Source organism: Thermobia domestica, chromosome 17 (genome assembly GCF_964235325.1).
Source record: "Thermobia domestica chromosome 17, izTheDome1.hap1.1, whole genome shotgun sequence".
NCBI lineage: Eukaryota > Metazoa > Arthropoda > Insecta > Zygentoma > Lepismatidae > Thermobia > Thermobia domestica.
In genome coordinates, this window is record NC_137470.1 from 180,392,217 (window position 1) to 180,410,714 (window position 18,498).

An 18,498-nucleotide genomic window follows, 5' to 3' on the forward strand; every position below is an offset into this window, starting at 1 on the left:
CAAAATTATAAATGTCATCAAGAGTATAAAAGCAATTGTTTACGAGAAACCTTTTAAGTAATTTCTTGAATTTAGCTATGTATTCCTAATTTTTTTATTACACCGGAAAATATGTTGTATAATTTCTCACCCGTATATACATAACCTTTTCGATACATATAACTTCTATGTTGATCGATGTAAAAATCATTTCTTCTACGCGTATTAGAAGTACATCTTTATTTAATTCGAAGTTTTCACAATTGAGCTTTGTATATATTATACCTGGTACGTATATAACATTTGTATCCCCGTATCGACCATGGACCATGTTCCATCAGGAAACTAGTTTTATTACTAAGTATTTGAATGACCTAAAATCTTGAAGTCATAATATTTTACATGCTTACTAAACTCGTAAAGAGCTTCCTTCATACGAGCTTTGATAAAGATGGAATTATTTTCATCAATCATGTACGATTTATACTATCATGGTGATTAATTTCCTTGTTTTAAAGAAGTCTAGTCAAGGACGAAAAATAATTATGTACAAATTAAAAGTAAAAAGTGTGAATACATCCTGTAATATTTTCTCTTTACGATTCATCAGATGGGGAGAGTAAGAAGTAGGGAGAAAAAGAACAGAGAAGTTGCTGTGAACTGTCCACAGCTACGAGACCTAGCATTCAAATATGGTGCCCTCCAGGACACTTCACATATACTGCTTTTTTTCAATTATACGTTCCTTCCCTGTCTGATGAAGCATTTAATGAAAGAACTTACGTTATCATTTAAGCTATACTTTGGATACTGACGTTAGTGTAAATTTGTAGGTTTTAATGCTGTTGATTTGAACTTTACACATTAAATCAGTGCTTGCTGGCAAGATCTCTCCGTTGGTATAGTGACTAGTACATGCAATTCTGTGTACAGAGTTCCAGGTTCGATTCCCGGTGGGAACTTTGAAATTTTAAGATTGATGAGTATTCAATAGATAAGTAACATGATAGAGAAGAGCAATAAAGCACGAAGTGCAATAGAGCAATAAAGCATAAGTTTATTTAGCTCACCAGGAGGTTTCTATTCTCTAAAGACAATTTTAAAATAATGGACGTGTTGGATATTTTCTTCTGTATTTTAATTTCACTACAGTTTTCCCCATTATTTCCGGAGTGTTGTTAAATTGTGAAAGTAAATATTTATCCGAAATTTCCCTGGAGTTCCTATAAATTATATGTAGTGTTACCATAGTGAAAAAAAGTTACCGGTTTAAATACCTAGAGCGGTATTTTAGTTTCTACATAGTGAAACCGCTCTAACCGTGTTTTCTTTGTGTCCCTTAGACTGTGTGCCAAGGCGATAAAGTTGAACTTGATTCTGCCGTTTCTAAGAACTTCGAGTCTGAACAAGACGTGATGGTTGTTGAGTACGCAGCCGATCTTATGCCTAAGTTAGGAGCTGCTATGAAGGATCCTTTGGCTTTCTTCGATTATTTTGAAGTGGTTCTTCCTACATTTATTGAACGAATCGTAAGTATTTCAGCAGGTTAAGTCTCCGTTTTTTCTTTTGTAATTTTTTTTTAAATTTCAAATTTTCAATGGGAACCGTCGACCAGTATCAAGGACATGAAAAAAGCTAAAAGGAATTGATGTCTGATACACCAGATTTGCAAAATAACAAACAAATCCTCACTTTTGAAATGACCATTCGTTACTGAAGACTATCTGTCAATACGACATTGAAAATTATTCAATTTTTTTTCGGCAAAAGTGTTCACAATTTTTATCTACTCCTCTCATTGAAAAATGTAATTTACATTTATTTGTTCTAACAAACGATGGCCCAAGGAATCTGATTTCTTTAATGTTTCTGGTTTCATTTAAATGCTCAGATAGGCTTGAAATTAAATACTTACAAAATGTAACGTTCATAATGTGTGTTATTCATTTTCGTTTCATACCGATGTATCATTCTAGACGAGAAAACTGGATTGATCTCTAGATGAATGATACTGTAAACAAATAAATAAATACATAGATAAGTAAAAACTTGAAGAATTTTATTCTTTCAAGTGAGGTTTTAGATATTAGAAGCTATTTAAAAATTGGGCCAACGAAACATCTTCTTCAGTTTGTTGCAAACAGAGGAGAACAATGTCATAGTTATTCACTTACTTTTATTTTCAGCGAAAATCTCTTGGTGTGTTTTTGTTTTCCATTTACGAATATGATTTTTAATAGTAACTTTTTGTAGTTTTGTGTGTCTGTCTGCCTGTTTGCGTCCTGTGGACCAGACAAGTGAATCGAGAGTTACCAAATTTTGGTCACGGATACCTTGGTCCAGGTTTCAGACCAAGACGAAGCATTTACTTTATCTTTTTTTTTTTTTTTTTTTTTTTTTTTTTAATCAAATCAGGGGGTCTCAGAGGGGCGAAACATGTAAAATATAATCTAAAATGACCGATATTAGTGTCAAATCCAAAGTTTTCGCGGTCACTGAGATCAATGGTGAAACTTCCATTAACGATGACTTTCAAATTTAGCTACCATTGTATGCGGCCGGGGGTCACCTGGGTGAGTGGGTACCGAGACATGTAAAAATAATCCAAAATGACCGATATTAGTGTCAAATCTATAGTTTTCTCGGCAGCTGAGATCAATGATAACACTTCCATTAGCGATGACTTTCAAATTCATTGTATGCGGGCCGGGTGTCACCTGCGAGGGACGTTTACCGGGATATGTAAAAGTAGTAGATTTTTAACCGATATTTTTTCTTTCGTTGTTCAGTTTGTTTACATAGATATTTTATCTGACCTATGAGAAGAATGGGTATTTCAGCTAGTAAATAATAAAAATATAAACAGAAAACAAAATTAAGCTTGATTATGTCTATCCTGGCAATCGTACTTTCCGGTGAATTTCGTAGTAGTGAAGGGGAAGGGGAAAAATCACGAATTTCCAGTAAAGGGAAGAAGGGAAAAGAGGAGATATGGAATCTATTGGTTTAAACCTAACGCCCAGATTGTCTACCAAACTTGTATTATCTTCTGTAATCAATATTTCGTTCACAAATATAGAAACAAACAGAAAAAAAAAACTTATCTGGCGGCTCGAAACGACTCGCTACGACCAGAAACGCTCAATGTAACCAAAAACTCGCAAAGCATTGTGACACTGGATTAGCTTACACTTCCTTTTCTTTTCTTTTCTTCATTTTTTTCGCTTTTCTTTCCCTTTTCTTTTGTTTTCTTACTTTCATTTGTTTTAAAACGTTCGGATACCTGTAAGATTTTTATATTCATAAGAATTGAAACAATATAACAAGAAAGTAACATTTACAATTTTATTCCTTTAATATACGCATCTCCTAAGAAGCAGAGTACATCGGTAATAGCTCTTGTATAATTGCTACTGTCACACTACCCTTTCGTTGCACATCAGATAGATTCCCTTTAAACTCTGATAAAGAAAAAAAACAAAAAAAGTGAGGCACAGATACATTCAAGTTTACTACCATTAACTAGATAGAAAAAGTTGTAGTTATCAAATTAGCCGATGCCAATTATTGTAGCTGAGCTTCTGAACTTTTCAAAGTGTTAAAAAATATTTTTCTTTTTATTTTTGTGGAACTTACTAAAGAAAGAGTGCGGTCATACCGATAAGCTTGGCTACAAACTGAAAAAAGATTTTTTTAAATAAATAAATAAATTATTTAGTTTATGTGCCTAAACTATCATAAATAGTCCTGCCTCTCTCCTGTGGTCTTAAGGAACAATGAAAATAGACCTTCAAGAAGGATTCGTACTATTCAAGACGAAGTAGGTATATACAATAACAGTCATTTGACGAATCTATGCAACAGGTAAGATGAAAAAGTAGGATTCATGGTTCCCGCATAAGTTGACATCAGCTAACAATGAACACCGTCTGACGGTGTGAAATTCTTTCCAAGCCTAGACCAAGTGAAATTCTGTAAGAAACAGCCGGAAAAGTTTCGTTTCTATATTGCCACTTCTGATGAAAGTCAGGACAATTTTTGGATCGTAAATAACGTCCAGCATAGATTCCATAACCGTTACTCCAAACGCAGAAGGTTTTGTTGCTACTTTTGTAATCTATGGTAGCACCATGTCTTTCTCATTCGAAGTGAGATGACCACTGCGGATCGCTACAATATTAAGCTCCGTGAAATGCACTGGAAACCTGCACACAAGTGACTATCAATAATGCCTGAGAAACATTGTGTTGTATGGTTCACTTCAATGCACGCTTACATTATGCATTTTAATGCATGCCCTCTAACGATGGGTCAGACTTTACATGATATGCAGTATAAAAACCTTCCCCACCCATCATATTCTTCTAAGATATTTCCCACCAATTACTGCGTTTTTTCGGAATTTCGATCACTTTTTTCACGGTAAAACTGTCCTGATGACAGAATTGTGTGCGATATGCATCGCAGACTCCCCTACTTTCTTAGTCATGGAATCCAATCTTTAGTTGAAACAATACAAAAATTTGTAGCTTTAGCCTGACACTACTAACTTTTATTGTAGTTTTCAGTATTTTCATCTTCAAAAGTGATACATGTCAGGTGGACATTTCAGTAGCACCAATAGTATTTTGATAGTCTATTTTCGTAACTCTAATTTTGTTAGTTTGACTAGTTTCATCTAGTAAGTTTAATTTTTTTTTTTCGCCGAAGTCATATCTAAACATTAATGCTGAATCAAAACGTATTAACTACCACGGCGAATCAAACCCGGGACCACGTACTTCCCGTGCACACAAAGAAGCATATGGAAATGTTGGTGTCGATTAACTTACGAATATTGTAAATAGGCTGAACTTGAAAAATATCTAGGCCGCGGTGGTTCAGTGGTAAAGCCTTCACCTCTGGTACATGGGGTCCTAGGTTCGATCCCAGCTGGCGCCAAATGAGTTTTGTAATGGACAAACATCGTGCGTGTGTGTGAGTTTTCTCGGGATTCTCCTGTTTCCTTCCACTTTCTTTATTCTACCATTTCCTTCATTTCTCATCAGCGCCGTCTCCTTTAGCCTAGCCGGCATAAGCGTGGGACCTAAAGATTAATGATTTCATTTCATTTTTGAAAAATACCTTCAAAGAAGGAATACGTACCGACACAAGTTGATAGTCCGTAAGTCAAGAGATTTAATTTAAAATGATTCGCGTGTTCTTATTCTATGAAAGAAAAGTTGCTTACGCCTTTCCGTTCTAGTCTTTTAATATCACTATTTCACTCTTCTATCTATTTTAGAATAGTATATTTTTTGTTCATACGTTTGTTATTTCTTGGAAGTATTAGTATTTCATGCACCCAAAACTTAAAGAATTTATTTATTCATTTATTTTTTAAAAAATCTTCACTTTGTAGCCAAACTTGTGGGTATTATCACATTCCTTGTTTAATATGCCCTCACAAGGAATATATATATATATAACATACTGAAAAGTTCAGAAGCTCAGCTGCAATAATTTCGCTTCGGCTGGTTTGATAACAACAACCATTTACATTGTATTCGTAGTAGGCTTGAACGTGCCTGTTCCTCATTCTCTGTTTACTGGAGTAGATAATTAACTCTAACTCTATGGCCTATGGAACCCGAAGGTTCAATGCCGCGTTCACAAAAGCTCTCCATTGACTTCTATCCTTAGCCAACTGGATCCAGTTTCTACTTTCTATTCCTATTTCTGCGAGATCCATCTTAATATTGTCCTCCCATCTGCGCCTAGGTCTTCCTAATGGTCGTTTTCCGATTGGTCTTCTGGTCAAGACTTTGAAAGCGTTTCTACTTTCTTCCATTCTAGCTACAGACCCGCCCACCTAAGCCTCCTAAACTTGACGACCCTAACAATGTTGGGTAAACCATATAAATTATGTAGTTCCTCGTTATGAAGTTTCCGCCATTCCCCATTCCCGCTCTTCTTGGGTCCGAATATTCGTCTCAGGATCTTGTTCTCAAATACTTTCAGTATATGTTCTTCCCCCAGAGTAAGAGACCATGTTTCGCAACCATACAGAACAACAGGCATGATTATCGTTCTATATATTTTAAGCTTCAAATTCCTCGACAGAATTCGCGACGACAAGAGATTTTGAACCGAATAGTAACACGAATTCCCTGCTTTTAGTCGACATTTAATTTCTCCGTGAATATGATTTTCCTCTGTTATATTGATCCTAGATATGTGAAACTATTCACTTTATCAAAAGTATTATTTAATATTTTAACCAATCCATAATTTGCCATATTACGATCCCGACGAACTTGCACTTATTTTAGTTTTCTCTGCATTTGCTTCTAAATCCATAGCCCTGCAAGTGTTTAATAAAACTTCTGCATTTCTTTCTATTGTTCTCCTATTATTTCCTATTAAATTTACATCATCTGCATACGCCATAACCTGGTGAATACTATTCAATTCTAGGCCCTGGTTGCTATCTTTGATTTTCCTTATAGCATATTCCAGAACAAAGTTAAATAATAATGACGACAATGCATATCCTTGTTTCAGGCCATTCTCGGCGTAAATGCTCGTGGATAAAAATTTTCCTACCTGCACTTTACCTTAGAAGTAGATATGTAGAAAAAAGGGAAAACTTAGCGAAAGTTATTATTATTATTATTATTATTATTATTATTATTATTATTATTATTATTATTATTATTATTATTATTATTATTATTATTATTATCTATTTAAGGTATTTGTAAGACCCAGATTAGAATTTGGTGCAATTATATGGAATAATATATCCACAACATTATGTAGCAAAATTGAATCGGTTCAAAAATGTTTCATTAGGCTATTGTGTAGAAATAAGAAAAAAGATTACTACTCTCATAGTTATGATTACTGGAACGAATACTGGGGGTTGCAAGAATTACAAGTAAGAAGAAAAATGATAGAGAAAAACTTTATTCAAAAAATTTTAGATAATAGATATAGTAGTGAATACTGCCTACATAATATAGGTATAAGGGTACCAACATATAATCTTAGAAAAGCATCGGAAGTGGTTCCCATGAATAAAAATTCTATAATCTTAAGAAAACTGACAAGTTCTTTTAATATATTATTGGGATAATTGTATTTATTGTACAGACGTATAGATTTTAATAGGTATGTATATTTTTATAGTATATTTGTATGTTTGACGGTATCCTTGTTTAAAGACAATTTTAAGAAAATTGACTAACTATTTTAATGAATAATGAAGTAATTATGTTTATCCAGACAAGATACAAGTCATAAAATTATGTATATATTTTAAGATAGACAATGACCTCCTATCGTCGAAACAAATGTATTGTTAATATTAAAAGGAATATAAGATGTGTGTTATAACACTTAGTTCTATGACTAAGTGCTGTATTTTTGCTATCTGGCTGTTCATGGCACTAAAAATAAATAAATAAATAAATAAATAAATATATTATTATTATTATTATTTAGTTCTTATAAATATGAAAATCTCACAGGTACTCTACTGTTTTGAAAGAAATGAAAATGAGGAGAAAAAAAGGAAAAGAAAACAAAAGAATATGACGGAAAGAAAAAGTAGTCCGGTGTCAAAATGCTTTGCGATTTTGTGGTCTTTCACTCTACTCAGTCATACACGAAGACTCTGTTGAAACAACTTTCCACTTCGTACCATACATTGAGATTTTATAGCCGTAGTGAGTCTCTTCGTGCCCCAAAATAAGACCTATTCTGTTTGTTTCTATATTGATTGATTGAATATGAAAGAAATATTGATTTACAGAAGATATATATTTGGTAGACAATCTAGTCACTAGGTTTAAACCAACAGATTCAACGTTATACTTTCTTCCCTTCCTCCCTCCGACCTTTACCCAGCTCCTTCGATGGAAATTTTGAACTTTCCTTCGGTACTACAAAAAATCCCTTTAAAACACCATTAACAGGATTTTCACTCAGTCGAGCTTAATTTTTTTTGCTTATAATTTTATTATTTTAAAATATTTTTGGGAACATTTTCATACAAGGAATGATTTGTATCTCCTTTTATAAATTGCAATGGCGGACAAAAAATCGTGAACTATAGTATATGCGCAAAATTTTATGAGCGTAGGTGTACATTTACATTTATTTATTATTTATTTATAATAGTGACATACAAGGTTTACGCTATTCTAGCTTTATGGTTTAATTTAATTTTATAATGAGCATATTTCAGTACACAGCTTCTCCGTGATGTAGTGATTTAGTCCACGTTTCCAAAGCTCGAAATAAGGACATTTTTTTATTTTATTTTCAGAATCGGCGAGACTCTATTTCTGAGAGGTATTTCTTTTCTGGAGTACTTACTAAATGCATTAAACCATTGAGGCAACAAGTAGAACAGTATGTGGATGGACTTTTGGCACTTTTCCTGCAGTTGTTGGAAGACAAAGACGGGCAAATTCGCCGCAATGGTGCTTTTGGTATTGGCGAACTAGTTTACTACGGAAAAGATGCTGTTTATGAGTATCCTTTGACAAAGTCTATTGTTGAATTCCATACTTTGAAAGGTTAATAAAAAATTGAACGGGTTGAAGTAAAAAATTAAGCGTATGAAAAAATAATTGATTAAATTAAAGAAGAATATTACAAAAAAAAATAATAATCATTAAAATTCAAATTAGTTCCAAAATTAATCGATGAAATTTAAAATTAGACACGAGAATTTTCCCTACTATACAATGTAACTTGTCATTATTTGTGAATGTTAATGTATAAATTAATTTATTAAATTAAAGGCATTGGGGGCAATTAATCGATTATTATGTAAAGACTGTTTCCACTTAGAACTGATAATTAATAAAAATAAGATTAAAGTGACCATTGGCCTTGGAGATCAAAAAACAGGTGATCAATTAAAGCTTTCCCTGTTGAATTTACCTTTCTTATCTGTTAGTTACAAACATCTACGAGATACATTATTTTTAGATTATATCTATGTGTACGTATACAGGGTATTTCAAAACAACACCGACAACGTTTGGGAGGTGATTCCTGACACCAAGATAAGACAAAAGGTACAGACAAACCTGGATGCATAAATTCTTCCTTTCGGAGTTTTAGGCTGCCGAATACATAAAAAAATTAAAGGTCCATAGCTCCAAAACTATGAAACCTACCGTAGTCGGGTCAAGACTTCACTTAGGAACTAATATGTGCTCTATTCAAAAATCCATATTTCAGAATCTTGAGATACTTCCACAACAATTTTTATAGAGGGAGTTTGGCTACAGGCATATAATTTGAAGTACTCACCAACTACCTCTATAAAAATTGTTGTGGAAGTACCGCAGGATTCTGAAACATAGATACTTGGGTAGGTCACATACTAGTTTCTAAGTGAAGTCTTGACCTGACTACGGTATGTTCGATAATTGTGAAGCAATTGACCTTTAAATTTCATTTTTTCATGTCTTCGGCAGCCTATAACTCCAAAACGAAGCATTTGTGCACCCAGGTTGGTCTATACTTTTTGTCTCATCTTGGTGTGAGGAATCACCTCCCAAACTTTGTCGGCGTTGTTTCGAAACACCCTGTATAATGTCATACCAAAGGAGTACATGTAATCATTGTCAATAGTGGTGATCTCAATGTTTCACACTACATTAGAGGATTCTCATGAAAATAAATAAATAAACAAATAAATAAATAAATAAATAAATAGATAGATAGATGATTGATTGATTGATTGATTGATTGATTTAGCACACCTTACTATGTGAAAACAAATATTACTCGTCTATTACCTAAATATTTTGTCAACAACGGAAAGTTATGTTTGTATTTTGCCAGCGACGTAAAGCGGAAACTGATTCAGTATTTTTTCGGAAAATATTCCGTTTTTAATAACAATAATAAAATGGAATGCTTGATTAAGAATTAATATTGTTACATAACCAAGTAATTTGAACTCCCAGTTTAACTCATCCAACTCTGAAGATTAATTGTTAAATGAGTATTTATTATAATAATGAGTGTGATCTACGTTCTTACGTGTTTAAAGTGTAGCGACAAATAATGCATTTGATTTGTTGAATTCATTTACGAAAATCTATTTTCCTACAAACAAAAGTGATCTTTTCTATCAGAGAAGTTCACGAGTCGAAATTTCTTTCGAGACATTAGAGAATATTGTATTATATTATTATGTAAAACAGAGTATAAAACTACTTCTTCCGAAGAAAGAAAAGAATTAAAACGTTATTTCTCTCAAAATTTTCAGAAAGAAGGATTGTTTGTGGATTATTTTTTCATCACGTTACTCATGTCTAAGAATTAAGAAAATTGCTCGTAACTGATATATATATATATATATATATATATATATATATTTAAGTTTAAAATATTCCAGAAAATGTTATTATAACAATGTTTCATTTCGCGCAATTCCAAGAGTTCTGAGTTGTTCTTACTAACGACATGATGTTAATACAAAACTGAAGATAAGAATCGAGAAAAATATTTTAATGCTGATAAATTTCATCACTGGATTTAGTATTTCATAGTAAGCCTAGCTTACATATAAGAAAGCTCCTGAAATCAAACTAAATTAAGGCTATTTGAGGATCACACATTTCAGAAATAGATAAAAAAAATAATAGAACCTGCTTCATTAGAGCTTTAGTATCTTACTATGATGATAATTACATTTTTCTAAGGTACACTCTTGAAGAAAATTGCGTACGCTTGTGATAAAAACAGAGAATAAAACGCTCAAAGACAACATTCTGTATTTGCCTCTACTGAACTACTTACGGGTTGTGTTTTAACTCTGTTAAAAACAACTAGAAACGCTAAATAATACAGATCACAATATTAAGTTACAGATCACAAGCACGAGGCTTTTGTTCTTTCTAACCCGGGTTCGATCCCAGCACCCGCCAAGTGAACTTTGTGGTGGACAAACACCGTGTGCGTGGGTTTTCTCGGGGCTCTCCCGTTTCCTCCCACTTTCTTCATTCCACCATTTCATTCATCACTCATCATCACCGTCTCCTTTAGCCTAACCGGCATAACCGTGGGACGTAAAACGCAAAGATTTGTTCTTTCTAAGTGAGAAACTGATTTTCTTTGTTTAAATTTCTTATAAAGACACCATCAGACAGGATCACCAGATAGAGATATATTGAAATCTCAAGGTAGGGGATATATATTCAGAGTTTGCAGAGTTTTTTTTTCTTAACTGTAAAAATCAGTCTTTGCCTACATCTACGGAACAAAACATTATATCCTGATAGGATGAAAGATTGAAAATATACAATAGTTTTACTATTACGTAAGGCATCGCCTTGGGGGAAGGGGCACAAAAAAACGAAATTTAAGTTATTTTCAGTAAAAGGATCCTTCTTCAAAGCAATTAAGTTGGGTGTGCAGACAATGCTAATATATAAATGATCCCAACAAAAATAATAGGCTCGTTGATTTGGAAATGAGGGTCTCGTTCAACACCAAGGCTACATGAGACATAGACCTAGAGCTTAAAGTGAGATCCGATTGACATGGGCTCCCACAGAGAATCAAACCTAGATCTGGAGTGCCAAAGGCACGTACATGAAGTTTATAACCATAAGGAAGCTTATAGCGTGAAGTATATATATAACATTTAAATGACTATTCGTCAGCCCCTAATGGCTTTGAACCAATAAAAAAGGATTATAGATAAGACAAATCTGGCATTAAGAATATGCAATATTTCTGCGCATTTAGTAAGAAGTCACCTCGCAGGGCATCGAAAAACAAACTCTCATTGTTTTTCAGTAAAAAGAAAAGTGCTTCTGACCTCTTTTTCCTGGGCAACTAAGTTGAGTTCGCAGGCAATGCATGTAAATGAGTATTTCTGAATTGCCTTCATGGTGTATTTCATGGCATCTACGCACCACTTGCTTCCACAAAGAATTGAGCGACTTCTAATCCAACATGTTTGAGAAAAGGTCCTTTTATTGAAAATAATGGAAGTCGTTTCCTCTCCGCGCTAGTGACAATGATGTTTTCAAAAAATAAAAAGAAAAATAAAAAAGAAAAAGTCTAGATCAGACAGGAATTAAAGTAATATATATTTAAATAGAGAAAGAGGAATTTTGTAACTTTGAATATTAATTTGTAGAATTGGCCTCGAGGTAGACATTACTTGGCATATTACAGGACGGTAGCGCTGTTTTATTTATTTCTATATTTCTTTTCAGAAACATTAAAAGAGAGAAAGACTTAAGGACGAAGATGATCAAAATCAGTGAATTCGATAGGTGTCTTTTTTCGTCGATTCTGCCAACCGCCCCCTCTACTTCCTCCGTTTTGCTTTTCCCGTCCTTTTTAGCGCATAGCAATGATATTCGCACTTTACATTACAAAGAAAAACAAAAATGGGAGGGAAAGAATTTCAAACAACCCCAAATACCGATTCAGCCACGTTTTTTTGTTTTTAACCCTTTATTTGGCTGTTGCTTACAAACATCACATTCTATTGCGTTATCCGCACGAATTATAACTTCAGTGATCATTTAATTGGTATTATTGCGTTTATACAATATTCATATACATGATTTGCGGATCGCTTGTTTAGATATTTCTAATCTTCTTCAACAGGGGACAGTCAAACTTAGTATTGTAGAAGATTAGAGCATACTTTTCAATGGTACCAGTCGCTTGTCCGTATTATACACCAAAAACGGGAAAATCAGGAAAATCCGGGAGATTTTTCGAAAAAAAAAACTTTTTCGAACTTTTTGAGCTCCTCTGGCCCGGGCCTGGGTTCACGTAGAGATCTGAACTTTATTTTAATAAATATGTTGTTATATACAAAATGCGTGTGCGAAACTTCAATCTTCTATCTTGAAAACAAAGGGCATCTTAAAAAATAATGGAATGAATGAAATCTTGAAATTAAGACAGTGGGAGGAAGCGAGAATACCCCGAGAAAACCCACGCGCATTGTATTTGTCCACCACAAAGCTCACTTGGCACAAGCTTGAATGGAACCACAGACTCCAGGCACCACAGATGAATGCTCTAGCACTGAGCCACCGCAGCTCCCTACGGAGATTCGAAATTAGATAAATTATCAAGTAATAGCACGTATTTGAGATTGTCTTTGAACGAATTCTACATATAGGTAGCTAGTTCATTTACCTCTCCTTGAAAAACAAAATAAAATTAAAATTTTATGGTTAAACCCTTTAAGCTAAAGGAAATAAGTAATTAGTCAAAGTGAATAATGACGAAATTATTTTATTTTATTTTTTTTTTTTTTTTTTGCTGTGCGCCACGTGCGCCAAAGGTATACGCGCTACCCACTAGACCAGTGAGGAGAGCTTACCTCTTCTTCTTTCAGTTCAGCTCATTCCCTTTGATTATAAAATGTTCTTAATGTGGGTAACCCAATATACATGCTTTAATATTCTTCTATTGTTTAAGCTCGGCAGTAATCGATATTGGGATGAATCGGTGTTCAGAAACACTTCTTTCCTAACTATATAGAGATATGATGTCCTCAGTATTGTATAAGGACATAAGTTATGCAGTCACATACTATTTGTGCTGGGCAAAGGCAGAAGTCAACTGCAGAGACATCTATGGCATGGGCCAATATATATATATATATATATATATATATATATATATATATATATATATTTAAGAATTCGGACGGTATTTTTACCCTTGATATTTCTAAATATTGAAATATGTATGAAGAAATATTTTAAGGGACATTTTATATCAATGTTTACATTTATGTGTATGTTTTATATTTTAACTTAAATATTAAATCCGTGTTTTAGTGGAAATCCTCATTATATTTTACAGCTATTTCAATCGGCTGCAGAGAAAGTACAATCTGTTGCACACTCGTTGGAAAAGTTAATACAGTGGCTTATCCATTTCATAATTTTTGCAAGAGGAAATTGTAAAAAGGAAGAAAAGTAACACATTTCACTTTCCAAATCCTTAACAGTTGTTTCAGACATTATAAATTAATAATTCATCGCCTTGCTGACGCCGGAAGAAAGGAAAGTCGTCCTGAAACTCTGGACAATATTCTAAGCGTCGTAGCAAAAATGATCCTGACAAACTCAGATGCTGTCCCCATGAATGATGTAAGTCTTTTTACTTGAATCATGCTTATTGTAAACGAATTAAATTTGTTTACCAGGAAGTGATATTGTACTAGCTTATGTTTATATTTTCTCTATTAGGCATATTTGATTCTTCTAACACCTTGATAACAACCGTGCTTATCATTCATGAGTACACAATTGATTTTTATCGATGCACATAACTACCGTAATAAACAGATAAATTTAATAATTCCTGAATACTATAAAACTTATTGGTAACAAGATATTTTATTAGGCAATAGTGGTATTCTAAGTGAAAAATTGAACTGAGTGAGGCTGCAGCAATTTGTGCGTCATACCAAACTACAATTCCTTGTATTTAATCCACGCTATTATTCCTAAAGGTCACTATCTGTCGTTGATACCTTAGCATACAATAGTAGCAGCTCATGTATAGACCGTGAGTTTGTACTATAGTGTGGGTGCAACAATTCGTTCTCTTACTTTTTCCTGATTATATCAATATTTCCCAGAGAGACTCGGTCTCCCTGGTGCTTATAGCGTCCAATCCACCGTGTTCGACCCTGGTAAGTAGGTTCATCTTACATTCCTGTGTTTAAACAATTACATTTTGATATAACTAATTTATTTTGTGAGAATAAATATTTTGAAAGGTATGAGTATTTATTTGCATTAGAGTTTAAGAACAACATAACAGGAAATTTTTGATAATGTATTGAAAAGTGGTAGTTTGTCATAGTTTTTTTACACAGTTACTACAATTAGAATGCAAAAAATATGTATGATTAAATGCTAATACATACAACATCTAAAGAATGAGTGAAAATTTACGCATTAGTTAAAACTCAAGAGTCCAAGCTATCCACTGAATTTCATTAATAACAGTGTTTGTTATATATAACAACTTTTGATAATGAGGAAACGTTCTTCTCTACAACTGCACCAATACAACTACAATAATTTTAAAAGTTTGAGAAAGAGCAAATCGAAGGTACAAATTTTGTAGTGGCTTTTGACTGCAATAATATCTTGTGTCTCAGCTTAAACCTGAGTGCCCTTTTCAAATTTATTTTGATCATTTTATATGTAACAATTTTTGTTATTACTTGCCTTGAATATCTTTTCTATCGAACCTCAATTAGCTATAATTTTTATAGGAATTAATAGAATGTATAGGACAAATAGTTAAAATTTAACTCTACACACTGTAAAATGGCGGAAATACGCACACATCATTTTTAAGGGCGCTACAGTTAAATCCGGTAGAAATAGTACAGGAGCTCAAAAATGGGTATAATTTCCATTATCTTCGTGTTTGATATCCAGAATAGTAAAGATAGCTGAAACATATAAATTCGATATATGTAAAACACACCTATTAATTTGGATAGAAGTCTGTATCAGTAAAAGAAATACTTTGTTGACAAACTTACAGAAAGCACAGGTATTTTATGGTTGTGAAGGATTGTGGTAAAAAGCAATATCAACACCAGAGCTAAGGAGCACATTAGGGAATCTAACAGCAAAGTAGACGCTATTTTAGGACTCCTTAAACATTTGCAAAAATACAAGCATACGGTTGAGACATTCCTATATTACATGGTGCTACCTAGCAAATTAAAAAAAAAAAAAAAAATCTTTTTGAGGCATATTACATCAGAACCAAGAATCCAGGACTCAATATGGATAAAGGTAAACTAAATAAAGAGCGGAATAATGTTATTAGAAATGTTATTAACAAGAATAATATTATTATTAACAATTTATAATTTTTTTTCACATATGGAAATTTGTATAATAGTTTGAAACATACCATAACGTAATTTGTACATACATGTATATTTGACTTATAATGTTACCATTTAAGTTATTAATTTTTCTGTAAGGATTTTTATTATACAAAAAGATTTAAAAATCTTGTGTACCAAAAGTAAAAAAAAAAAAAAAAAAAAAAAGAATTGGATACAATTTTTTAAATGGTAATATTGATTCCAGTCTACATCGTATTTAAACATACAGAAATTTCTACGACATTGGTGTGGAAGAAAAGGATGCATTGTTCAACGAATTCTTCAAGATTCGTCAGAAGACTGGTAGAAACAACCTGATAAATAAATTAGTGTGTATACATACACAAAAAGTTCACTAGTTACATATATATATAATTATAAAACACTTTAATAGAGTGTTTTTGACGTTTGGTGAAATACTGGATTACTTCGTCTTCGAGTGATTGGTTATTGCTACTGAAGTGTTATATTCTAGCTTTTCACAATTTACCTTAGATTCTATCCTAATGAAAGGTATTCGTGTAATCTTCCTGAAATATCGATGATAAGAAACGAATATTGGATAATCATTATTAACTAACTAATTTTATGGCCTATGGAACCAGAGGGTTCAATACCGCGTTCACGTAAGTTCTCCACTGACTTCTATCCCTAGCCAACTGGATCCAGCTTCTACTTTGTATTCCTATTTCTGAGAGGTCCATTTTAATATTTTTCTGCCCTGTGTCTAGGTCTTCCTAATAGATATTTTCCTATTGGACTTCTAGCTAAAACTTTGAAAGTGTTCTTGCTTTCTCCCATCCAGTGGCGGATCCAGGGGGCGATCCCCCCCCCCTCCAGAAGAGGAAACTTTCTTATTTTATATATATAAATAAAACCCATCCCGGAGTTTGGAGCTCTTAAAAGTAGCTCTAAGTACCAGTATTAAAAACCCACCGCTCCCTGAAGTCCGTCCTGGATCCGCCCCTGCCTCCATCCACATCCTGGTTACATGACCTGCCCACCTGTGCTTCCTAAACTTGAAAACCCTAACAATGTTTGGTAAACGGTATAAATTCTGTAGTTCCTCGTTATGAAGTTTCCGCCATTCCCCATTCCTGTTCCTCTTGGGTCCGAAAATTCGTCTCAGGATCTTATTCTCAAATACTTTCAGTCTACGTTCTTCCCTCAGAGTAAGCGACCATGTTTCGCAACCATACAGAACAACGGCCATGATTACCGTTCTATATATTTTAAGCTTCAAATTTTTCGACAGAATTGGCGACGACAAAAGATTTTGAACTGAATAATGACACGAATTCCCTGCTTTTAGTCGACATTTGGATAATCATTATTGGACTACAGAAGTTAGTACAGTGTTAGAATTTATATATATATTTTAATAACATAAGTGACTAGCAGCGTTCACCCCGCTTCGCTGCGGTCACCCCGGAACGCAATAAACTTTGTTACTTAGATAATTTTTACTTTTTCGCTTTCAAGTGATATGATAAAAACCATAGTAGATTCCAGTAAATGTTAACATTATATCGCCTGTCATTTATGTTAACCCGCCGAGTCACATGGTCATGCGGGTTGCATATAAATACGTTTATTTTTACCTATGATGAACTAATAACAAAGGATTTGTACGTATGGACACTTGAATGGTCAATTATCTCAAGACACTGGTAATTAAAAATTAAAGTGATATGATAAAAACCATCTAGGGTCCAAATCCTAATAACCCCCCAAAAATGAAAGAAATTGGTTCAGCCGTATTAGCGTGATGAGTTCACAAAGGATTTGTGCGTTCTCTTTTATATATATAGATTATGCTAGAATGGCAAATTAAGTTTAAAAATGGTTAGATTAAAATACAAATAGCCAAAAATTTATCTTTTCATAAATATAAGCATGAAACAAAATAATATTAAAATTTAATTAAAACTTTGTTTAGATTGATTGCAAGATTTCCCTTGCTCATACTATTATACAGAATAATACTAAAATGTGAGAACGTGTTTAAACTTCCATTTTTTATTTATTTATTTTTTATTATTTTATTTATTTATTTATTTATTTTTTTCATGTGATCTTTTAAGCACTATATTTATAAAATACTAGCTGAAATGCCCGTTCTTCACAAGGGGAGAATGTTTATGGTAAATATTGGGTCTAGGAATTAATTCGTGCGGGTGGACAAGAGATGGCGCAACGAACGGAGCGTCCCACAGTTCCGTGTATCCACACATGTGTTGCAAACCCCTGTCATCGCGTATCGTTCGTAGTATAGGGCAGTGGATTAAAGCGTCAACAACACCAGTTTGTAGTTAAGTGAACATGGTGCAATTTGTGCCTGATAAAGTGTTTTTGCGGGGTGTCCTGCTGCATTACTTTAACATGCAGAAAAGTGCGACTGAAAGTCATCGTATTTTGGTGGAAGTGTATGGTGACCATGCTCTAGCTGAGCGAACGTGTCAGAAGTGGTTTGCACGGTTTAGAAGTGGTGATTTCGGCTTGGCAGACCAAGAGCGAGCTGGACAGCCAAAAAAATTTCAAGACGAAGAATTGACAGCATTGCTCGAGCAGAATTCGTGTCAAACGCAGGAACAACTTGCAGC

The 18,498-nt window shown here is 33.5% G+C and overlaps 1 protein-coding gene across 1 annotated transcript in view; it reads left to right on the forward strand.

Moving 5' to 3' along the window:
- LOC145674257 (importin-4-like) overlaps positions 1-18,498 on the forward strand; it is a 105,827-nt gene that overhangs the window by 79,485 nt on the left and 7,844 nt on the right. Inside the window, exons 15-17 of the mRNA XM_081744092.1 lie at positions 1,323-1,508; positions 8,291-8,499; positions 13,991-14,123. Of these exons, the coding sequence (XP_081600218.1) occupies positions 1,323-1,508; positions 8,291-8,499; positions 13,991-14,123 (528 nt within the window). The remainder of the gene's footprint in view (positions 1-1,322; positions 1,509-8,290; positions 8,500-13,990; positions 14,124-18,498) is intronic.